The 24804-nt window shown below is 42.2% G+C and overlaps 1 protein-coding gene across 1 annotated transcript in view; it reads left to right on the top strand.

Annotated features, from left to right (window-relative positions):
* Window positions 1-24804, top strand: part of DCHS2 (dachsous cadherin-related 2) — a 257837-nt gene that overhangs the window by 699 nt on the left and 232334 nt on the right. Inside the window, exon 3 of the mRNA XM_053597835.1 lies at window positions 115-2238. Coding sequence (XP_053453810.1) covers window positions 115-2238 — 2124 coding nt within the window. The remainder of the gene's footprint in view (window positions 1-114; window positions 2239-24804) is intronic.

The following is a 24804-nucleotide window of genomic DNA, read 5'->3' as shown; positions in this document are numbered from 1 at the left end:
CCCGTCTGCGTGAGCTGCAGGCAGAGGACGTTTTCACCAGTTGCAGATGTAACCCCGGGAACTCCTGGGTCTGTCGGTTTGTTTGCCAAACAAAGTCTTTTCTTCTTCGGCTAGGACACTGAAGAGGCTCCTGGATTTTTTTGCGATCCCCCTGCAAGCTGGCAGTTACCCGGGAGCCTTCCCCAGGAGCTGGGAGATAGACACTGTTCTGCGCGGAAGATGGGCGCAGGAAGTCAGCAGCCGGGGGCTCCCGTCGGGAAGAGTCTCCCGTTCCCCGGGAGGAGAGAGTCGCCCTGCTGGTGGCTGGGCGGCGGCGGCGGCTGCTGGGCGCTGCGCTCCCTGCTCGGGCTCTTCCTGCACCTGTGGCTGTCGGCGGCCTCGGGCTCTTCAGCCCAGTTGTTCAACCTCAGCCTTTCCGTGGACGAGGGGCTTCCCCCGGACACGCTGGTGGGCGACATCCGCGCCGGGCTGCCGGCCGCGCAGCAGCTGGAGGGGAGCGGTTTCTTTCTGTCCGAGGATTCGGATGACTCCCCGCTGCTGGACGACTTCCACGTGCATCCGGACACCGGGATCATCCGCACAGCCCGGTGCCTGGACCGCGAGCGGTGGGACCACTACAGCTTCGTGGCCGCCACGCTGCTGGGTGCAGTAGTGCAGGTGGACATCCGCGTCAACGACGTGAATGACCACTCGCCCCGCTTTCCCCGAGACTCCCTGCAACTAGACGTTTCTGAGCTCACCCCTCCAGGTACCGCCTTCCGCTTACCAGGTGCCCAAGACCCCGATGCCGGGCTGTTCAGCACGCAGGGCTACACCCTGGTGCAACCCGCCAACCTGCTGCAGTACCCCGAAGGACCGTTCTTCCAGCTGCGCTACGTGACTCCCGGGCTACCACCGTCGCCGCTTTTGCCGGGCTCCCCCTCTGTCCTGGACACTCTGGACCTGGTGCTGCTGCGGCGCTTGGACCGGGAGGCGGCAGCGGCGCACGAGCTGCAGATCGAGGCGTGGGACGGCGGCCGCCCGCCGCGCACCGGCCGCCTGCGCGTGGAGCTGCGAGTTCTGGACGAGAACGACAACCCGCCCGTCTTTGAACTGGGTGAGTACCGCGCAGCTGTGCGCGAGGACGCCGCGCCGGGCGCGGAGGTCTGTCGCGTGCGGGCCACTGACCGCGATCTGGGGCCCAACGGCCACGTGCGCTACAGAATCCGCACGCGGCAAATGTCGGGAGCGAGCGGCGGCGGCGGGTCTCTGGGCGACGCGGCCTACTTCGCCGTAGAGGAGCAGAGCGGTGTAGTGCGCGTGCTGAGGCCTCTGGACCGCGAAGCGCAGGCCTGGCACCAACTTGTGGTCGAGGCCCGCGACGGAGGCACGGAGCCTGAGGTCGCTACCGTGCGCCTGGCCATTGCAGTGCTGGACGTAAATGACAATCCTCCGTCCATTCATCTGCTTTTCCTGACTGAGGGAGGCGCTGCCAGTGTCTCCGAGGGCGCCCGGCCAGGCGACTACGTGGCTCGCGTCTCAGTGTCTGACGCGGACTGTGAACCCGAGAAGTTAGAGGAGGCCGCCGGGCAGCTTGGTGTGGGCCTTGGAGATGGAAGCATATCACTGTCGTTGGAAGGCGGCGAGGGAGCCTTTGCACTACGTCCGGGTGGTCCCCCAGGAGTGTTTTTCCTTTGCGTCGAGGGGCCGCTGGACAGGGAGAGCCGCGATCTGTATGAATTGCGTCTAGTGGCCACTGATGCAGGATCCCCACCGCTGAACAGTGAGGAGACCCTGCTGCTCCGGGTGGCCGACCTCAACGACCAACCGCCTCTCTTCAGCCAGGAGCAGTACCGGGCCTCGGTGTCTGAGGCCGCAGCCCCGGGCACCGCGGTCGTGTGGGTCAGCGCCACTGACGCCGACGAGGCTGGTACTGAGCACGCCACCCTGCGCTACATGCTAATTCAGCTCTCGCCTCCCTGCAACTCAGAGGCTCTGTCCACGGCAGAGTGTGGACCGTCTTTCACCATCGACCCCAAAAGCGCTGTGATCAGCACCATACGGACTCTAGACCGAGAGGTCCAGGAGGTGGTGGAGCTAAGGGTGGTGGCCCAGGACCTCGGGGAGCCTCCCCTCTCTGCCACCTGCTTGGTGAGCATCACTGTAGATGACGTGAATGACAACGAGCCCGTCTTCCAGAGGCAGGTGTACAACGCCACCCTTGCAGAGCATGCCCCAGTTGGACACTGCTTTTTGCAGGTGAGTGCGTCAGACCTGGGGGCCAACCAGAAGGCCTAAGAAGGGATGGAGAGCATTGTGAGTGGGCCTGGGAAAGGGTGATGTGGATGATTATATTCTGGCTTCCAAACCAGGAGACGGGGGCTGCTGTCCCCTCTACAGTGAGATGAATGTATGTCCTTCCTGCTGGAGTCTTAGCTCCATGATCTCTAAGTTCCTTTCTACTGCATAGGACATGACTGACTTAATTTTTCTTACCGAAGCTGGATTTTCTTTATGCTGCTGTGTGTACCTAAATCAGTTGGGAGGAACCATCCTTCTAAATCAGAACACCTGCAACTGGCAATGTCTCTTATTTTTGAGCAGCTTGATGTGGCATCCTAGGGCATAAGGTAGCCCTGAGTTTTTCGGATGGTCACGTGTATGTCTCTAAGAGTAACCATTTCCATTCACGCATTCTCCTACCTTCTTTACTCAAGTTATCTTTATTAGAGCCTCAGTTGTGGGCTGGGCCCCTCCTGTGATGCCTTCAGGACTCTGAGGTCAGTGGGGTTCACTCACCCTTTATGAAATGGAGCACTGCACCCTGCTTTTGGATTTGGATGTCTTGTCTTTTAGAGTCCTTCTCGTCTCTGCTTCACTGTCAGAATGTCCAGTTTTGCCCACTTCTGGTGCTGCTCTTTTTTTTACTTCCAATTCCCTATTATTTCATGTGAGATAATCAGATTTCTGAGATTGATTGATTTACTCCAAACAGAAAAGAAAAAAAAAAATAGAGTAAATAGAGTGTGAGGAGTAAAGCTGTAAAGCTTTATTTAGTTCTCAGACTGGATTGTTTTAAGGCTTCTACTATTTTCAGCTAGGGTGTTGAGGCTTTAGCCCCCACAGTTGTGTCTTAAATAATAACCTTTAGATAAGTGAGGTGTGAGTCTCTTGTGAAAATGGGTTTCATGACAGCTTCCATCATCTTGATCCTTTGGGTATGTGGGCAATGATTATCTCCATTCTTTTCTGTACCATGATTGGCGACTCAGAGTTGCTGAATTATTAAAAGTTGGCTTGAACATTAATTAATGCTTGCTGTTGAAACAGACAAATCCAGAAATACTGGTGATTAAAATTATCAAAGTATATTTCTCTCTCAAGCAGAGTCTAACATGTGATGCGGCTTGGCTGGTTCCCCTGTCTTAGAGAGCCAGGTGTGGGAGTGACTTTGATTACTCCCACCAGCCACTCATTGGCCAGAGCGCTGCCATAGGGCCTCAGAAGTATTGCAAAGGAAGCTGAGCCTGGGATGCCAGGGTCCACGATGGTTTCTGTGAGGGATTTCTAAAAATAAAGTCATAATGGTTGAGAGGTTGGGCAGATGATTTCCAATAGTTCTTCCATCTGAAAGACCCTAAGGATCTTGGTCTGGAATAGTACAGTTGGGCTCCATTTAAGAGAAAATAAGCAGAGCATTGATCCTTTTGAGTAGAATTTGTCTTTAGGGTTGTTTCTAACATTGTGAGATAATTCTGCTATGAGGTGTGAGTTTATCCCATTATGTGACTCTGTATGTGGTAGATCCATTATGGGAAGATGAGCTTGGCTCAAGTGTAGCACTGTACCTCCAACAATTGCAGAAAAAAAGCTTTCCAGGTTGCCAAGTATTGCTGCAGACAGTATTAATTGTGTTGATTAGAATTTCTGGAAATTCCAGTGATCTAGTCCCTCAAGATTTGCAGAAACCCTCTTACTAGGCTCTCTGGTGGCCCGTCCACAGCAGCTACGTGAACTTTCTGTGTTTCCACAGACCCCCAGCTGACTCTGTCCTGAATCCAGGGAGCATTATAGAAGTGTCATGTTCTTTCTCTCTTCTCTCAATCTTTCTTTATTGCATTTTGCACATCTAACCTTTAAATTGCATGAGTCTCCTTTAACACAGGGATTTAATTGCATTATGTAAATTCATTACAACTGTGCCTTCTTTCTCCTGCTCTCTACCAGTTTCCCCCCATTAGACCTCTTATCTATTCAAGTCTCCTTTGTCAAAATCAAACAAAACCAAAAGAAAAACAACCGGAAAAATTCTTTCTTAGATTCCCTGTAAGAGAAACAACAAACTCTTGGACTTCAAGGTGTCTTGATGTCTGCTCTGCTTTGTGTCCACAATGCTTGTGATCCTTTGGCTCTTAATGTGGCTCCTGTTGTCACCACAGTGCTGGTCATTGTCTCTGCCCCACTGCCACCGAACGCTTTTTATACTCTCATGCCCACAGGGGAACTCTCTAAAACTTTAAATGTGGGACAGAAGAAAGAATTAACACAGAATACTCAAACCATTAGTAGACTGGTATAGATAACCTCTAGCTCCAAAAGATTTCTACAACTTTGTAGGCACTGGCCTGGATTTCTTTTTCTTTCTTTTCTCTCTTTCGTTTTTTTCTTTTTTGAGACAGAGTCTCACTTTGTCACCCTTAGTAGAGTGCCATGGTGTCACGGGTCACAGCAACCTCAAACTCTTAGGCTTAAGCGATTCTCTTGCCTCAGCATCCCGAGTAGCTGGGACTACAGGCGCCTGCCACAACGCCCGGCTATTTTGGGGGTGTAGTTGTCATTGTTGTTTGGCAGGCCTGGGCTGGATTCAAACCCACCAGCTCCAGTGTATGTGGGGTGGTGCCGTAGCCGCTGAACTACAGGAGCCCAGCCTGGCCTGAATTTCTTAATAACTTGTCCTCCACATGTCCCCAGGTGGAGAGCCTCTTCTTAATCCATCTTCAAGGGGCTCTTCACTTGATGCTTTCATAATCAAGGCACAGAGGGAAACCCACTCTGCATACACTCAGAAATTTTCCTCCAGTTCTAATGTTTGACCTGAAATGAAATGAAGATTTAATTTTTCCCCAGATTACCATCAAAAAGATTAACTCCAGCCTCTAGACAAAACTTCCATCCTCCACCCCATAGTAAGTCCAACGATGTGAGCTACACTTAATGGTACAGCTCCAGCATTCATATCAGAATGACATGTGAAAACAAGATTATTCTTTCATCCTCCCTCTGATACAAGTACTATATTCATTTACTGGTTTATCTATTGAATCAAACAGCATTCACTGGGTAAACAATATTCAATGAACCAATATTTATTATTTATTACATGCTAGCAACTTTTTTGGCGCTGGGGACAGCAGTGAGCAAAACGAACAAGGTCCCTGTGCCAGCAAGGTTGCAGCCTTGTTCTCCATATCCTTCTTTTTGCTGTCAGTTCTCGCGAACGGGTGACAGGTGCCCAGCCTCCTCTTGCTGATGGCTTCTTATCCCACTGTTGTGATCTTCTCCCATCATTCTACTAAATTCTGCCTCTCCAAAGTCATCTATCTATGTTCTTTTATTTCAAATCCAATGGGCTTTTCTTAGCTGCCACCTCCCTCATGCTCTCTGCATGGACTGTTGCCCACTTCCTCTTTGTTCAATGCATCAATTTCACTGCATTTTGTCTCCTTATATTGGCTTTCTTTTTCTCTCTTGCTAATTCCTCCTTTTTTTCACGTGCCAACCGACACTCTGTGTGGTAGAGACATCTCCAAAGGTTCTGTTTTCCTCTCACTTCTTTTTTTTCTATGCTTTCTTTTTATATTCTGTATTCCCAGAAGTGCAATTAAAAAAAACTCCAGGGTCAACCTCTCTTATAAGCTCTTATTAGTATTTTCTCTTTTATGTATCTCTACTTGGATATGATTTTGACCCTTCAAATCTAACATTATCAAAATGGGCACCATTTCCCTTCTAGTATTTTTCTTTCTTCTCTTTTTTACCCTTCATTATTTAGCTCCTTTTTGAAGTTTTCCTGTTTTGTTGACGTGTCCTTTCTATAGATGTGTTTATGCATTTGGTGTGCATCTGTGTGTATGTATTTGCTCTTTGCTTGGGTGGTTGTGTTTTGCCTTAGTGAAAATTGTAAGTATAAAGAGGAAGGTCATGTCCTAATGTCAATATATTGGATAAAAAAGTGGGTCTTGAGTTTCCAAAGCTGGGCTGGGGGAGAGAGCACTTTGCTGTGTGTGTTTATTTCTGTTTGTTGTCTGATTTTGAGAGGCTGTCCGGGAAGAATGCCTGGAAGGTGGCCATCAGAGACAGTGTCTGCCATCTAGGAAGATACTGAGAGACAGGAAGGCCTGATTGCTAGTATGTTGCATGTGCTGAAAAGGCCTAGACCAGGAGTGTCCAACCTGTGACCTGTGGGCCACATGCTGATTTTGTGAGAACTTTTTTCACTTATCTGTGGAGTTGGATATCACAAAAAGCATGCTCAGACCTTTGTATTTTTTGCTAATTATCTTAGTATTTGTGTATTTAATGTGTAGCCCCAGACAACTCTCATTCTTCCAACATGTGGTAGAGAAAGAAAAAAAATGTTGGACACCCCTAACAACTATACCTTCTTTATGATTCATGATATCTTTTTACTCATTTCCTAGTCTTTGGTAAAGTATTCCTGAATAGGTTAACTTGTCTTCGCTATACTGTGGGGGTAAAAATGGAGAACCCAGAGTGGGGTGGCGTGATTTAAGAAAAGAGTTAGTAATCAGCTTTAGTCCAAGTGTTCAAGATAAGCAGCCTCTCTCCTGAGGCCTGAGTTCTGATTGTGGCAGGAATCAGCAGTGAGGTCAGGTGGTTTAGGGACAGTGTGGGGCTCGTTCTCCCAAGTGGCTTTCCTAGTGCCTGCTTTAGAAGTGAGAAACTTTATTAAGAAAGAAAAGTGTTTCCTAAAATCTTAGTGCCATCTTTGATTTTCCCTAGATTTGACCCAGCAGTTTTAGCAAAGCCTTCAGTAATTCTGACATTGTCCCTCCTTTTTATATCATTTGCCTAGTTTTGTGCATATAGTTTCTTGCCTACCATCGCCTGCTTTTCAAACTGGAGAGCAGGTAGGCATTTCTCCATGACCATCTCCTCCCACTCCTGACAACGTATTCTTGTTCTGTCCAATTCTTTCAAAATGTCCTTTGTGGTGCTACAGTGGTTTACCGGTATCAGTAAAAGCAATGGATTGTGAGTGCCCTTGAGGGGTTGTACTTTGCTGGCACCTGACTCCCTTGTAATTTCTAGTGTCCTTAATCTCATATGCTAGAAGATCAGTATCTTTATTGAACTGTAATGAAGAGCTACTTTCCAAAAAAAAAAAAAGAAAGAAAGAAAGAAAGAAAGCCTTGTAGTAAGGATTACAGCTAGTTGAGGGTTTACTCTTCAACTTTTTGCATTTTATTTGCATGTGTATTTATTTTATTGTAAAGTGTATTTCCTCTGTTTTATTATTGATTTATTATTGGACCTTTGGAATTGATCATCTGTCTTGCATTGCTTGCCTTGTGTTTTTTTGTCTTCCTCACCTTAATGAGGAAATACTCATTTTTCACTCGTATTGCTAATCAGTGGTTCTCAACCTGTGGATCGTGACCTACAGGAACTGTATTAAAGGGCCGTGGCATTAGGAAGGTTGAGAACCACTGGCTTACGTAGTGTGCACCTGCTTTGATGTTCCTATAGAGGCGTTACCTATACACGGGTATGTTTGTCTTATTTTCTCTTTTTTCTTTCTTTTTTTTTGTCTTCTTTAAATAGATCCCACCCTGCCTGCATTCACACACTGGAAACGTGAAATTTCCACAGTTGTCATTTGCTCCTGTCTCTAGGATATGCCCTGATGACTACCACCCTTCATCTTCCCTGTTTAATCTTGTTCCCATGTGGCTCAGTACCTTAGTTCCCAGTGCGTGCAGGATGCTCTTGGCCTTGTCTGATGGCCTGTTCTAGGCACTCTAAAATGGGCTGTGGAATTCTCTTTCACTTCAATCTCCATCCTGTCCCTGTCCAACTGCTACCTAAAATGAATCAGATGACTTTATTTTCCTTTTCCTGCTTAAGAAATGTGATCAAATAAAATTGCATATTTAATAATAGAAATGGTTATAATCTGGAATCTGTGGGCTGTATCTCTAATTGCAATCAGTATATACTTGCCAATGCTTTGTCTCATTCTTAATCTAGAACTAAAGATTTATGACATGACATGGTAGATTGTTCGTTGCCATACGTAGTGATGAAAAACAGACCATGGGGACAGAATGCCTGGGTTTGAATCTCAGCTCCACCTGTTACCAGCTGTGTGATCTTGAGCACTGGGCCTCAGTTTCCTTATCTCTAAAATGTGGATAGAAATGGTATCAACTGGATAGAGTTGTTGTGTGGATAGTGAATTAATACATGTATGCTTAGAACAATGTTGACTCCTAATAAGTGATGAGTGTATATTATATATCATTAAATATTAGTAAATCAGAATTCCAGACATGATGAAGGACATATTTTGCCTGATAAATGCCATTAAGAATTATGTTCCACATAAATATTCTCATTCATGGAATGAGCAGAAAAATTATATACTAAAGTTTTGTTATACATATATGCTTCTGGCAATAAAGCTGAAGTCTTTCTTATTGACTTTGAAAGCATTTTCCTCTGGACTTGTAGAATTCCGTCTGTCTTAAGGAAGACCATAACATGCTGTCTAGGGAGCTTAGACAATGTAACATAAGTTGTGGCAGAGGCCTTGTTGTATGCTGTGGGGTCCTAAGTCCTCAGGGGTTCACCTGGGGTCTACTACCTATCAAAGTGAGACTCAGCACCGGCACACCTGCCTTGCTCAGGGATGCAGCTCTGGTCATTTGAGTGTCTTGGCATCTTTTATTCTCATTCATAATTACTGCTCTTTGTAATCTTTTACTGAGAAAGCATGGACTAAGAGAACACTGGAAATGGGGTCAGAAAACCTTTGATCCACTTCTGACTCCACCATTTACTATCTCTGCTAACTTTTCTGGACATTATCCCTCATCCATGTCATTCAGTTTTACAATACATTGACGTAAGGATTGGTGATAACTAATATTTCATGGTAAAAAGTGGTAGGGTCTCGGAGGTGGGAAAGGGAAGTGGATCAGGAAATCTGTGATATGTAAGTTTTCATTTGCAAACCATCATGGACACAGTTTATGGTGGCTGCACTTTTTTTGGTGAGTGTGCAAAATCGTGTAATGTATTTCTAGGCCTTGTCACCTCTAAAAGAGAATCACTTAGGATGGATTTCAGGAAGTTGTGATCAGTAAGATCTCTTTTCTCTGAGGAGTGAAATTTGACAATAAATTCATTTTATTGATATCTAAACTCCAAACTTCTACTTTCCTCACCTTCTAAATTATAAATTAACAGTGAGCAACTATGGAAGTAATTTGTACTTTCATAGCTCATTAGGGAAATTAATTTTTACAAAACTCCAATTTATTTGAATCTTACTGAATAAAATTTTAATTCTAAAAGAGATATGTGGTTTGCGGTAATAGTAGAGCAGGTGAATATCATTGCAAATGTGAATTAATTCAGAATCTATTTAGTCCATGGGGAGAGTAGGAATTAGAAAAATCATTGTAATGCTTAGTCCCGTACTGCAGTAATGGGAGGAGGAGACAGCCCAGGAAGTGCTTGCAGTGTCTCCCCAAAGAATTTGACCCGTAACAGTATGGAAGTAACTGGGAGGTGTAAGAGTTTTGTGAATAGAGATTAATATATGCAAAACAAGGATTTAGATAGACTTGTGAAGGAGTAGAAAGAAGAAAGCCCGGAAACCAGATGCAGGGTCCTGAGACTCTTGTAGTAACACCCATTCATCTACAAGAGTCTGAACTGGGTGGAATGTGTAATAGGAAGGATGGCCTTAAAAGTATCATAAGGGAAGAATTCGTACAACTTGAATATGGCATGAGTGGAGAAATGGTGGCAGAGACATGATGATGCCTGCTTCTCAGTCTGGGTTAGTTGGAACAATAGGAAAAGCTGAAGATGAGAGTTTTGAAGGAAAGATGTTCACTTTATTACATTTTTGATCTGATAAGTATGAATAGTGGTCAGTAGTATAGGAAAAGAGATCTCGAAGGCTGTTCAGAGATTCAGAATGGCAGTGCAGGAGAGCACCTAAGATGAAACTTGGAAGTTACTTGTACAGAAGTGAGAGGTGATATTAAAGCTGTGTGAGGGAAATGAGGAGGCAGTGGTTAAGGACACTGGCTGGGACAAGGGTCTTGCCGCTCATGCGTTATTGCAGGGCAGGTCTCTGCGATGATAATGCTGTTTGCTTGTTTTCTCAGTTGGGTGGTTGGCTTCTTATGCCTTTTCTGAGTTCTTGACCTTATGAGATACTCAGCCTCCCCACCACACTCCACTAATTATCTGGCTCTGACTGTTTCTCTCCCCCCTTCTTACTGCTTCCTGTGGACCTCCTAGTCAGTTCCCCATGAGCACTGAGGGTGTCCATAGCCTTTTACTTATTTTTGTCCCTATCATAACTCTTGAAACTCAGGCAATCTGATCTCACAGTTGTTCAGCTGACCCAGTTTGGAGATCTTTTATTGTTATCTCCATGCTAGGAGCCCTATCTCACAGCTGTACCCTATAGTCTGGAATCATCTGCAACTTTTTCCAGCTAACCTAATCTTTGTTCACAGCTTCCTAGCTTTTCAGCTTTCTCAGTCTTTAATTTCATTTACATTTAATTTTTGAACCTACGTCTTTCCTAGACCCCTTGCTCTTCCTGGTCTCTCCTTGTATATCATCCCCTTCTTTTTTAATCATGCCCTTCTTGCTTCAGCTCCTTCTCTGTCCATCTGGGCGGAGGTGTGCCAGATTTACTCTTCGTCTTCTATACCTGTATACGTGTCACTAACGGGGTCTCTCTAGCTCTATCCACCAGGCCTGCAGGCCCATCTCCACCTAGGCCGGATCAGGTGCAGACCCTCTCCATGCAAAGGGGAGTTCTCACACCTGTGGTCCTGGGATTTCTTGATGATGGAAGCAGCACACTGTTTTAGATCTTGAGCAGAAGGGGTCTTCTTTTACATTTAGTAAGTGTCAAAGAATTGTGAAGAAATTGCAGCTGTTAAAACTGAGAAACAAGATATAAGATTTATTATGGCTGGTTTCTTAAGATTATGTTCTGTAGTTGATGGTAACCAGGAAGCAATGTCTTTCATATGAGAAGAAATGATTGAATGAAGGAATATAGGCTATTCTATGAAACAGACAAAAATGCCTTAGGAGTCTAAATAATCTTGTGATGTTTACCTTTTTAATAGATGGCTTTTGGGCATACTAACCCTACTCTATGTATAAGAAGACACCATTTTTTTTTTTTTGCAGTTTCTGGCCGGGGCTGGGTTTGAACCCACCACCTTCATCATATGGGGCTGGTGCCCTACTCCTTTGAGCCACAGGTGCCACCCCCCATTTTTTTTTTCTTAGCAATTCTGTTTTGAATTTTCTTTTAAAAAGACCAGGCAGTTAACTTCATTTCATGTTTTATCACTTGTCTGTAAACATGCAGATCTTAGCTAGCCCACGGATGAAGTAGAGAGGATGAAAGAGGTTTGCTTGTTCTCATTATTTTCAGGTATCCTTGCTTTGGGATAGAAGAGTAATCCAATGGATAAACTCTTGCATTACAGAGCCAGACAGACCTAGCTTTTAAATTTCAGCTCTGTCACGTAGTAGCTTAACTTGAACAAGTTCTCAAATCTTCATAAGCCTCAATTTTCTCATCCATGAACTAGGGATGATGATGGGATGGACCTGGTAGGGTTGCTGTGGAGATTATATGAGCTGATGCATATCAGTGCTTGGAGCACTGCCTGATACAGGACAACTCCCAGGAAGTTTATTGCTGTATGTGACTTCACTTGAACTTTTATTAACCGGAGGAGCTATAAGAGTGCGAGGAAAGGAAACATCAGTTGTCCTCAACTGACAAATAGTTTTAATTAATATCTGGGGCTTCGGTCCCAAATTTAGTCAGGTTCTGTCCTTGGACATCTAGACAGGAGTCATGTGAGCCTGGAAGATACCTTGGCCTTCTTGGTTTAAAGGCTAAGACAGCCTGAGCAGCATGCTCTTGACACTTGCCCATGGTCCACCCCTGGTTCTATCTGCCTGTTTCATGGCTGCTTTTACCCTGGTGCTGGCTTCCAAGGTCGAGGGTATTTCCTAAGAAAGGGACACCATTAGGCTTAGTCTGTGAGCTCTTGTTTCCTGAGATAGAAGTGATTTGAGTGAAAGAGAAAATCCTTAATTCCTAGGATTATTGCTGACTTGTATCTTCTATTTTTTTTTTTGAAACAGAGTCTCAAGCTGTCACCCTGGGTAGAGTGCCTGTGGCGTCCACAGCTCACAGCAACCTCAGACTCGGGCTTAAGCGATTCTCTTGCCTCAGCCTCCCAAGTAGCTGGGACTACAGGTGCCCACCACAACGCCCGGCTATTTTTTTGTTGTTGTTGCAGTTATCATTATTGTTTTAGCAAGCCCAGGCTGGGTTCAAACCCGCCAACCCCAGTGTATCTAGCCGGTGCTCTAGCCACTGAGCTACAAGTGCCACCCGTCTTCTTCATTTTTTTTATTTCTTTCTCCCACTTCCACCAATGGTGGGGAAAAGAAAAGAGAGATGTTTTGAGTTTCACTTTACTTAAAGACAAACAGTACTTATTATTCATACACACTACTTTGGCCTTGATGTGAATAATAAAATGAAGTCTTTGAATGCTTTTGAATGATTTCATTTATTGCAGGAAATTTCCTAGCGGATAAAAAGGACATCAATTAAAACTAATTTGTAATATATATCTCCCTTAAGAAAGCTGAACAACACAAATCATTCTTTTAGAGGAAACTTACTGTTAAAATAATTGCTAAAAGCTTTGTCTTTGATTTCAGAGATCCTTTCTTCTGTCTGCTCCACTCTATGAATGTTTTTACCACAACAAATAAGTAAGCAAGGAGAAGGTTATACTAATCAGTTAGATGTAAGCATTCCACATTGTATATCAAATCAGCACATTGTACCCCATAAATGCATTAATGTGCATGGTTATGATTTAATAAAGAATAAAAATATAATAATTGCTAAATATTATTATAGAGTATTAATGTAAAACCTGTTTCAGTTCTATTTTCTTTTCTTTTGAGACAGTTTCATTTTGTCTCCCTCAGTACAGTCAGTAGAGTGCCATAGACTCACAGCTCACAGCAACCTCAAACTCTTAGGCTCAAGTGATCCTCTTGCCTCAGCCTCCCGAGTAGCGCAGACTACAGGGACCCATCATGAGGCCTGGCTAGTCATTTTTTCTTTTTAGAGGTAGGGTCTCTCTCTCTTGCTCAGGCTGGTTTGAACTTGTGAGCTCAAGCAATCTACCTGCCTTAGCCTCCCACAGTGCTAGGATTACAAGAGTGAGCCACCTCACCTGTCCCCTAATTTTATGTCTTGTGTGTACGCCTTATATACTGACATCTGTCATTCAATCAGGTAAATTTGTTGATGCTCATTTGATAGAAATCAAAACCTATGTTTTCTATTTTAAATGACTATAATAATTTTTAATTGTTGGATATTTGCTCTGATGACATTGTTGGTTTATTTTATACGACATTTTCAGGTAAGAAAATGCCTTTCCCTTGATCCTTTTGGGGAATATATTGTGAAAAAACCCTGGGAAAACTTGTAGTAGAACTTGGCTTTCCCAAAGACAGCAGAGAGGAAAGAACAGAATTTGAGGCAATTTCTGGTCAGTTTGATAACTGATGACACTTAATCCAAAAATTCCATTCAATATATAGGACTGTCCTCACCTTGAAAAGCTCTTTTGTTTCTGTTATTCTGAAATTTCTTTTGTTCTTCACTTAACTATGTAGAATTAGCCATTGTTATGGATATGCTTTCAAGAGATTAAATATTATTTTTAACCTTACTGTAGATGGACATAAATACTACTTGCTTCTTAACAGTTGCCTAGTTAGAAACTTCTCATGTTGTATATTTCTCTTGATTTCTACATTTGGAAACACAGAGGAAGTTATTGTTTATTTAGAGATTGACTTATCTGGTGCCTAAGAATGCCTATTATATAAGAACCAAGTTAGGAGGTAAAGAGCAATCTAAACTTATGCACTGTTTACTCTCCTTTGAAATACAGATTATTTTAAGTATGAGCTGTTAAAAATAATACAAAGGCTGTTCTGTTACATTATGCATAAACAAGAACACAATATTTCAGTTCTGGCAGATGTATTTCCTGGGCTCATCTTACAAGGATTTTTGTATGGCATTTTGCTGGTGTAGAATCTAATTGTCATGGTTATGTCTATTCCACTTCCATTGCCTCTCTCAGTGAGCAGCATAAAGCAGAGAGGTGACAGGAAGGGCGATTTTTAACAATGTTTGACTGTACTTGAGGTAATTTGCCCACTTGCTTGCATTAAACATATAGATTCTATATATACGGCAGCACACTCTTAATACCACAGAATGAATAGGTCTGAGTCTTGAGTCTTACATTTTAATACATTTTAAAAGAAAGATAATTCTTTTGTTAACATGTGAAGTACAATTAGCACTTTTGCTTGTAATTTGTGAAGATAATATTTCTTTTTCTTTTTTTCCTTTTAAGTGGGAAAGCTTATTTCACGTACAAATACAGATCTTTCTAGAGGATGAAAGATCTTTTTTTCTTTTCTTTTCTTTCTTTCTTTCTTTTTTTTTGAGACGGACTCTCACTCTTTTGCCCTGGGTAGAGTGCATGGCGTCATAGCTCACAGCAACCTCAATCTCTTGGGCTCCGGAGATCCTCTTGCCTCAGCCTCTCAAGTAGCTGGGATTACAGGTGCCCACCACAATATTTGGCCATCTTTTTAAAATAGAGGCAGAGGCTCTCTCTTGCTCAAGTTGGTCTCGAACTCATATGCTCAAACAATTCATCCACCTCGGCCTCCCAGAGTGGTAGGATTACAGGCATGAGCCATCGGGTCTGGCCTGGATGAGTTTTCTTTACTTTTAAATAGTTTTTTCTGCCTCATTCTTTCAGCTCTCTGTTTCTAATATTACATATATGTTAGACCTTTTGATCTGAGGCCTAGAGGCCAGGGTAATTTTTTTTTTTTCAATAATTTTCCTTTCCATTTTGGAGAAGAGAAGGTTTGTATTGCTTTATTTTCAAGTTCACTATTAGGTTCTTCATCACCGTTCTGCTGTTAAGTTCATCCAACCAATGTTTTATTTTAGATACTGTATTTTTTATTTATAGAATTTCCATCCTATTTTATCTTATGGTTTCTGTTTCTGTACTGATAATTCCTTTTTTGTCTTCTTTTACCTGACATAGCCATAATAGCTATTTTAAAGTCTTTAACTGCAAATTCCAAATCTGGTTCATTCTGGGATTCATCTCTCTCTCTCTCTCTTTTTGTCTTGGGTATGTATCATATTTTCCTACTTATTCATATATTGAATAATTCCGCACTGTACATGGATCATTTTATAAAAGTTATGGGATACACAAAAATTGAGAAAGGTAACCTCCATGTCGGCAGCAACAAATGAACCCCTCCCAGCAACACAGATAAACTGAGCAAGTCAAAACTTGCATGGGTGAGTCGGAAAGGAGCCTGTTGACTGTGTTCTTGGAAGTGAAATAATGGACCATCATAGTATACACTGTGCTGTGGAGATTCTGGATTCTATTCTCCCAAATAATGTTGAGATTTTTGTTTTAGCAGGCAATTAACTTGATTGGACTCAGACCCGTAGAGTCCTTCTCTTAGGCACTAGTGCAAATCTCATTTCAGTTCTGTTTTTTCTTTTTTTGCAGTTTTTGGCCAGGGCTGGGTTTGAACCCACCACCTCCGGCATATGGGGCTGGCGCCCTACCCCTTTGAGCCACAGGCACTGCCCAGTTCTGTTTTTTCTTAACTGGCTGTTTCAATCCACTCCACGCATGTGGAGTTCAGAGGTCAGGCAGAGTTTACATATAGAATCCGGGGCTTGCTCGGAGGGCTTTCCCTATCTGGAATTTCCTTGTCCTTTTCTAATGGGGATGGCGGCCCTGAGCTCTGTCTTAAAGTTCTTCAGTTCAGAAAAACTGTATTTCTATTGTAGCTTTAGCCACTCTACAGATTCTTTGAGTAATATCTTGCTCTCAGGCTGACACCCCAAAAACAAAGTAAAACAATCTTCAAAAAATGGGAAATACGTTCCATGTCAGTCCATTATTTTGATTTTTGACCCCTTGTCAACATTTGACTGCTTTTATTCAGCCCCCTGTTTTCAGGTATGTTTTTTCCTGTTTTATTCAAAGTTGTTACATGCAGACGGGCAGGTTTTGGCACACGTGTACTTGACCATACCAGAAACAGAACTCCTGCTTTTTTCCTAGGTTTCAGTTTTTGTTCATTTCAGTGAGATTCAGATGATTAAGATTTAATAATAAGAGCCCTTTGGAAGTAAAGCCTGTAGAATTGTATTCTCGTTACATTAGATTGTTCTTGAATGACAGCTTTTGTGTACGGCTGCAAAGATTTACTGGTATCTCTTGGATTAACTGGTATTCTTAGTAGTAAAGTTAACATTTTAAAATCAGTTAAGTGTATTTCAGTTTCACCTGGCTCAACAAATAACTTATGTACTTATAATTCTAGAATTTTAGTTGAACAACTGTTAACCCTTCAAGAGCAAGTTGAAGTGGAAATCAATTCCACGAAGTACCTGGTATTTCCTACCACCTTTGGGTTTAGCGGAGACGTGTAGAAAAAGTCATTTTCTGTGATCCCTGTGGGGAAATCAATCCTTAGCAAGCCCCCGCCAAATGCAAAGAACCACCTACAATTGTTCAAAATCATTAACAGTTTTATATGCCAGGGAAACTTTCATCTAAGTGACAGTTAGATTAAAGTTTTGCTATTTCTCTTTTTCCCAGTCAAGGCTCTGGGGCTTAAAGATCTGACAATGATCTCTTACTAAGTACATTTTTCTCTTATCCTGTATTAGATAGAACCAGACATTTCCTTTGATAATTACTTTCTTTTTTAAAATCTCTGTAACACAGATCTGATTATATCACTCATGCTTAAAACCTTCCATGCCTTTGTACTGATTGTAAGATCAAGTTCAAAATCCTTGCCCAGTTCATTCTGCCTTCCTCTTTAACCTTGTTTCAAGGTTCTATTTCCTACATCCATCCCTGACCTCTGCATAATGCATGAGGGCACCCTGTTCATTCTCACCTCAGGCCTTTTGCTCTGTGTTGTGATCTGAATGTCTGTGTGCCCCCAACATTTATATGTTGAAACCCTGACCTTCCATGTGATATCACTGGGAGGTGGAGTCTTTGGGAGGTAATTTATGTTCAGATGAGGTCATGAGGATGGGGCCTACATAATGGGATTAGTGTCCTTATAAGAAGAGAGAGAGGAATTTCATCTCTTTCCAGCATGTGAGGACCCGGCAAGAAGTCACCTGTCTACAAACCAGGAGGAGGGCCCAGAAGCTGGCCTTGCTGGCACCTTGATCTTAGAGTATAGAGCCAGGAGAAATACATTTCTGTTGTGCGTGGACTATGCTACCAAGTCTATGTTATTTTGTTACAGTGATCTGAGTCAACCAAGACATTCTTGCTCTTCACTTTGTGTGGAATGTGTTGTCCTTGTCCTCTCTGGCATGAGTCTCCGTTCCCCCAGCTAACTTGTTTCTTAAAAAGACCACATTCTTAGGAAGCTGTCCTTGATCATCTAAGCTCCTCACTTGCTCACTGTTAGCTAAGTCCCCATCTCATAAACTCCCAAAGATTGTACACGTTATATGGTAAACCCCCTTTCTAGCACTTCTCACACGGGTAACCTGCTTCTCTGCCCTTTATAAGCTTCACAAGATGATGGCAGAAGACTTACCATCTTGCTTACCAGTAAGGGCTTACTAAAATGCCTAGCACATAGTAACAGCAAAATTTATTCAATGATACAAATGAAAATGACCTCCGTGGTATTCATGTAAAACAGCACTGAGTGCTTCAAGAATTGGAACCTATCCTACAGGGTAACAGTAAGGTTTGTCTATGATCTTTCACATCCTTATGGCTTTTTGAAAAGCAGTGCTGTCATTGAAATGTCTACCATAAACATTACAAAACAGTAAGCCAGTTAATATCCTTTTTATGTTGTAATTTAGTGTCAGGTCTTTTCATTTCATGTAAAAAACATGATCTTTGTGAGTGCCTTTTTTACTGTCAGAATGTGAAGCTATGAATTTTGCATATTAGCAGAAATATTACTGGAGTGTTTTTGTTTCTTAAATGCCTCAAGTTAACAATCTGCTGTTTAGTCCTTTAACCTGTCTTTCAAAGGCATATATGTTTCATTGTTATCCAAAGAAATTGGGTAGCTGATCTGAGAATTTAGCAATATTTCAACGTTTTAGTTGATTCTGTTCTCTAACTTGAAAAATAAACCCATTCAAAACTTAAAAAAGAGGAAATGATAATAGATATGTTTCCCCTTGATTTGTGAGAAATGGCAATGTTGTGAAGTGCTTTTCCAAAACCTTGTAAGCAGACTATGGATTGACTGATGAATAGTTGTGCTCGTGGGAGACAGCATATGGAAAGAGCACAGAGAGACTTGGGTCTGGCTCTGCATTTTACAAACTGTGTGCACTGACCCTCATTTTATCCATTTAGAAAATGGGACAATAATATGTACTTTGAGGGGTTATTTTTGAGAATTGAAGAGAATATATTTAAAGCACTACCACATGTAAGCACTTAAAAAGTTGCAGCTTTTTCTTACAATTGGCGACATAGAAACTCAACTAGACATTGTTTTTAAGACTGGCTCTTACTGGACTGGGTAAGATTTCTGCATATTTACTACACAGAGCAGATAAGATTTGAGTCTTCTGTCTGCTGGATTAATTTTCCTTATTTACACGGACTTACTAGTATTTACTTGTCCTAACAAATAATGGGATTGGACATAGTCATAAATAATACATCTTAATCCTGAGAAAAATGAATTTCAGATATGACTGCATTGAATGTAGAGAAGTGAGGCTAATTTATTCCTTTAAGAGTTCAGCACTTTAAGCTTATCAATTAAATGAATTGACCCTTAAAACTTTATATTGCTCTCCAAGGGTTAATTTATAGCCTTGATGGGAAGAACGCTATGGAGTACCTTTGATACTTTAATTGACTAATAAATTTTAAGATCCAGAGCTACTGTGAAATACCAAGGCTTGACTTTAAATTGCAGTTTTTTTCCTTTCTGAATTTGTTGGGTTTGATATGTTAAACTTAGAGTAAATATATGAGTTTACAGAAGGAGTTAAATATATTTGTTTCTTTGATATTTAGTAGTAATACATTATTATCATTGGAGTATCAGAAATAGTATAAACTATAACTTATACTTTAAGGTTCATTGTTCTCCTTTATAAATGTAGGAAAAGCTGAAAAAATACAATATTAATTAAAAAATGAATTCATTCCCTTATGTTTTTCCTACAGAAGAAAACATCCTCATGATAATAGCTTGTAATGAATGTTTATGGAATCCTTGCTATGTGCCAGGCACCTTTCTGAGAGATTTGGATTAATTAACTTGTTTTATTCTCACAGCAGCTTGTGTGGAAGGCATTATGGTTACTCCCATTTTGCAGAAGAAAAAAATTTGGAGTAGAGAGGTTACATGTCCTGTCCAGATTTCCCCAGCTAAAAAGTGACTTGGGCTGGGGGGTCAGGGGACTAAGGGTCAGTTTCCGCGAGACAGGGACCATTCTAGAATCCCCTCATGCTTAAGGTGGAGACCTGCATGGAGGAAGTTTATGGGAGAATACTCTTGGGAATCAACACTTAGAAGGAAGCAGGGGAAGCAGAATTGGGCAGAAGGAAAGAACCGTGATGCAGACACAGCAGAAAACTTGGCTTCTCTTCTAAGGCGCTGTAGCCTGGAGATGCTCTTCACATCTGTCCTGAGGGAGGGCCATGGCCTTGGATGAGGAAGCTCCCTTTGGATGAGAGTAATTCCTGGGGGACACTCCACTGCCCGATGGACGAATGAGTGCCTGGGTCTTGAAGGGGATTTTGGGAGGGGCACTCTGCCGTCCCCTGAGGCCCACTTGCCATGGTAACTTTATTTGGAAATAGGGACTTTGTAGATGTAAGTTGCAGCTGTGGGGATGAGATCAGATTGGGTTTAGGGTGGACCTTAATTGCAATGACTGGCGTCTTCAGAGAAAGGAAAGAGAGGTTTATGACAGAAGAGCAGGCCTTGTGGGGGTGGAGGCAGAGACTGGAATTACACTGCCACCAACCAAGAAATGCCAGAGGTCACCAGAAGTTGAAAGAAGCAAGGAAGGATTGCTCTGTGCAGCGTTGGAGGGAGCAAGGCCCTGCTGATACCTGCTTATACTTGGTATTTTTATTATCAGACTTCAAATTTCTGGCCTCAAGACCTATGAGATAATAAAATTCTACTGTTTAAAGCCAGCTGGTTAGTGGAACTATATTATGGCAGCTCCAGGATGCTAATAGCATCTTTAGTGCGCCTCAAGTCCATTTGTGCCCTGTAAGCTCATCCCATCTGGGAGCTGCCCGTCAAGGGTTCTCGTTGGTTTCTCTTCCTGCCCTGCTGCTGCAGATGGCTTTGGAACTGAAACTTGTGTTCATTATTTTCGCCACCACCATTCTAGAATCCCCTCATGCTTAAGCTAGGGCCTCTCTTGGTCAAGGTGATGTGACTCAGATCTTTGTCCCTGAGGAGTCTGAGCCCCTGGTTACAATATTCCTTCTCGGGCCATTTCCATGCATTTTTACATTTGTCATCAACATAGGGCAAGGCAGTACCAAAAAAGGTTGCAGTGTATCACCGGGTGTGTAGTGCATTCTCTGCTGTCTGCATTGTTTAATGTCAGCTCTACCTCCCTTTAATGGTCACAGTCACTCCTGACAATGTAGTCACTCCTTTCCTTGTCACTGGTCACTTGGCACAAGAAGACTGAAGTGGCCAGAGAGCAGCTGTAGTTTAGTTTGATGGGAATATTGCTGCATCCCACGGGACGTCCTCCCGCCCAGGAACTAGGACCTCTAGATGCACAGAGCCCAGAGTTATGGGAGTGGCAGTGTTTTCGATTTACAGTAGGAGTGGTCAGTAGAAGTGGCTACATTAGAGAATGCAAACTGAGAATTGTGGAGCAGGATGAGGAGACGATAGAGCCCATGTGGTCTGCTTTCCTCATCGTGAGGCTCGGGCAGGTGCTGTGGCTCAGCCAGGATCCCACTGCTGGGCAGCACTGGAGCTGGGACTGGTGTATCCCATCCTGGTCAGGTCCTTTGCTGTTCCCCATGAGTCCACATGGATTACTTTTACTTAGTGATTAAAAGAAGTTAGCTGGGGCCAGGCTCAGTGGCTCATGCCTGTAATCCTAGCACTCCGGGAGGTTGAGGTGGGTGGATCCCTTGAGCTCACCAATTTGAGACCAGCTTGAGCCAGACTGAGACCCCATCTCTACTAAAAATAGAAAAACTAGCTGGGTGTTATAGTGGTCACCTGTAGTCCCTGCTACTTGGGAGGCTGAGGCAAGAGGATCTCTTGGGCTCAGGAGTTCGAGGTTGCTGTGAGCTATGACACTGCAGCATTCTGCCTAGGGTGACAGAGTGAGACTCTATCTCAAAAAAAAAAAGTTAGCTAGTACTTAAACTATCTCTTTACTTTGAATGATTTTCAAGTTTGGTTTCTAACTGAAATGTTGTTACTATAGTGAAGCAAACTTTACTAGTCATGACAGTTTCATTCTGTGTGTGTATGTGCTGAGCAGATCCGATCCTCTCGGAAACCTACATATAAGGCCAATTTTGATGTCCAAGGACTTTTACAAAGTCTTTATGCTGGAGTCTTCAACAATGTTATCTGCTTGTTAAAAAGTAAATACTGAAAAATGAATTTAATTTTAGACATTTTGGTGAGAGGGTAAAAGTCTTGCAGTCTTAATGAAAAATTTGCTGCAAATGCTGGGTATGCCAAAACTTTTAAGGCCAAAACAGAAACTCTCTAACATGTGGACCAAAAGGTAGTGTTCCTTGAACATGGCTTAAAAATATTCATATAATATAGAATATGTATGGGTACTCACTAGTTATGCCAATTTTATTTTATTGTAACCTGCTTAGCTGAGATTATGGTGGACGGATATGCTGACAATTGTCTCCATTGTTTTTAAGAATATGACAGAGTTCATTTCTAGGATGCTTTTATTTTTATGAGATTTAGAAAAAAAACAATTGGAACCAGTATTACTTTCATACTGTTCTGTAATCACAAATGCTAGACTTGGATGGGATCTCAGTACAGAAAATTACAATCATTGTCAAGGGGATAAAGTAGAGAAGAGAAAACTGCCTTTTAAAACTGCGGATTATTTACATATGTGTGACACTGTTGACAGCGGGCCAGGGAGCTGCTTTGTGGTTTCATGTCCTGAAGCTTTGCTGTCATGTTAATTAATAACTTCTTAGAATCCAAGCCACCTTTCTGCCCAAAGCTGTACTTTAAATAGGGAGTTGTTTTTTTCTAGAGACAAACAGAACCTAAGGCATGTAGTGTTTGTAGAGGAATCCTTAATTCAGGGGGGCATGCAACCTTTTTTTTTTCTCTCTCTGTGGCTCATTGGAAGACTAAGAGTTGTCTTCAGCCACACATGAAATACGCAAACACTCAGGAAAGCTGATTAGCCAAAAAAATAAGTCCTTGCATACTTTGCAAGATATCTGACACCACAGATGAGCAAAAAAAAAAAAAAAAAGTCCTAATAAAATCAACAGTGGGCCAGCAGGCCACAGGTTGGACACCCCTGCCTTACTGATAACACTGTTAAAGTAAGAACATGATGAGTTTTCAGCCAGAAAGCTCCAGCACCGTTCAGAGCATCTGCCTAAATGTGTATCACTTTCAAAATCTGGACTGTGAGCATTTCTATTCTCTGCTTCTGTTTGCATTTTTTCCTATACTTTTTTGTGAAGATTGGGCATGGATTTGCACTAATGCAAATTTCTCTTCCAGGGAAAAGCTCAATCTTACAGACATTCTTTGGAGAATGTAAGGCATTCTCTAAAGTTTAGAGAATGGAAAAGACACAGAACAAATGCTATGCACGTGACTGTAATGTGGCTTCAGTTTTGGAGATGGCGGAGATGTTTACTCTCTGAGACAGATGTCCTCTTAGGATTGTGCATAAGTGTCTCAGGAGGAATGGTGGATCTTCACTTTGACCCTGGATTTATTAACTGAAAAGTAAAAAATTATCTGTGACTGAGAACAGCCAGTAAAGCACTACAATAAGCCATTTCTAACTCAATTAGAAACATAACTCTTTTTATAGCTGATCTTGAATAGCAAGGGAAGCATAATTTGATCAAGAGTTGGGATGCCTTTTGCACCCTTACCCTCATGCTGTGACGTGAAAAAAAGCATTATCAGGAACACATTTTTTTAACTGTAATTTATTTCAGACCTATGCTGCAATAAATAACATACACGAGCCTTAACAGATGCAAATAATGGGGAGTAATCTTTGTATGAGTAGTTTAACACATTGTGTAGATTGTGGGATCATTCTGGTACAAAACTAGGCTGTCAGAGACATTGTGGGGCTGAAGCATGTTTGATGTGTCATTTTAAGTAAGTCAGTGTGTACTGACGCCACATGGCAATGGTTATAAAATCCAGCCAGCACATAAATAAATAAATGATGTTGAATTCTGGGCCAATTAATAGAAACCATTTGTAGGCTTCTTCTCTTCACCCACTGTGAAGGGATTTGCAGTTCTGGGGATAAGTTTTGATGTTAGAATGCTTCGATAGCATAGCAGCAGAAATCCAGTGGTCCAGTAAATCCTCGTTGAGGCCACTTCTCTTGATTTCTAAACGTGGTTACTCACATGCAGTGTACATGAAGCTCCATCTATGTTGGAATGAGTGTTAGGGAACTGTGACTAAGTATTATAACAGAAAAGCATGGTGGTCAAATCTCTTTCAGAATCCTTAATTTTCATTTATAAATGTTTTCTGGAGGAGATGGCTTGAATGCCCTAAATTTACAATATATCTAAATGCAGTTGGTACTGAAGCTTTTAGGACTTTTCTAGCACGAATTTTCTTAAGATATAAAGCTTACGAGATGAGTGTTATACGTATATACAGGGCCATTAAAACTTTGAGCCCTAAGTAAAATTTAGTTGAAAATTGTGTATAAGCTATATTGGTGTCTAGAAATCTTATGTGAAGTAATGTCAGAATCAGTTGACAGATTTGATTTAATATTAGCCAAAGCAGTTGGCTGTCGTTGAATATAAAATATTCCTTCCTTTCTTTCCCTTCTTTCCCTCCATCCTTCACTTTCCTTCTTATTGCATTCTGTCTCACACTCATTCACTTTTACTCACTTATTTCTTCAACTAATATTTATTGATCACTCACTGTCTAGACACTGATGATATAAACTATGGTAGATAGAAACAACTTTTAGGGGTTTTCTTGTGGGACAAGACAGAAAATAAAATTAATTGAAAAAAAAGACAGCAACCCCCCAGGCAATTGAAGCAGCTTCAAAAATACACTACTGGGACTTGATCAAACTAAAAAGCTTCTGCACAGCTAAGAACACAGTAAGCAAAGCAAGCAGACAGC

The sequence above is a fragment of the Nycticebus coucang genome, chromosome 1, assembly GCF_027406575.1.
Source record: "Nycticebus coucang isolate mNycCou1 chromosome 1, mNycCou1.pri, whole genome shotgun sequence".
NCBI classification, from domain to species: Eukaryota; Metazoa; Chordata; class Mammalia; order Primates; family Lorisidae; genus Nycticebus; species Nycticebus coucang.
Note: the sequence above shows the minus strand (reverse complement) of the source record. Positions and strands in the feature narration are given on the sequence as shown.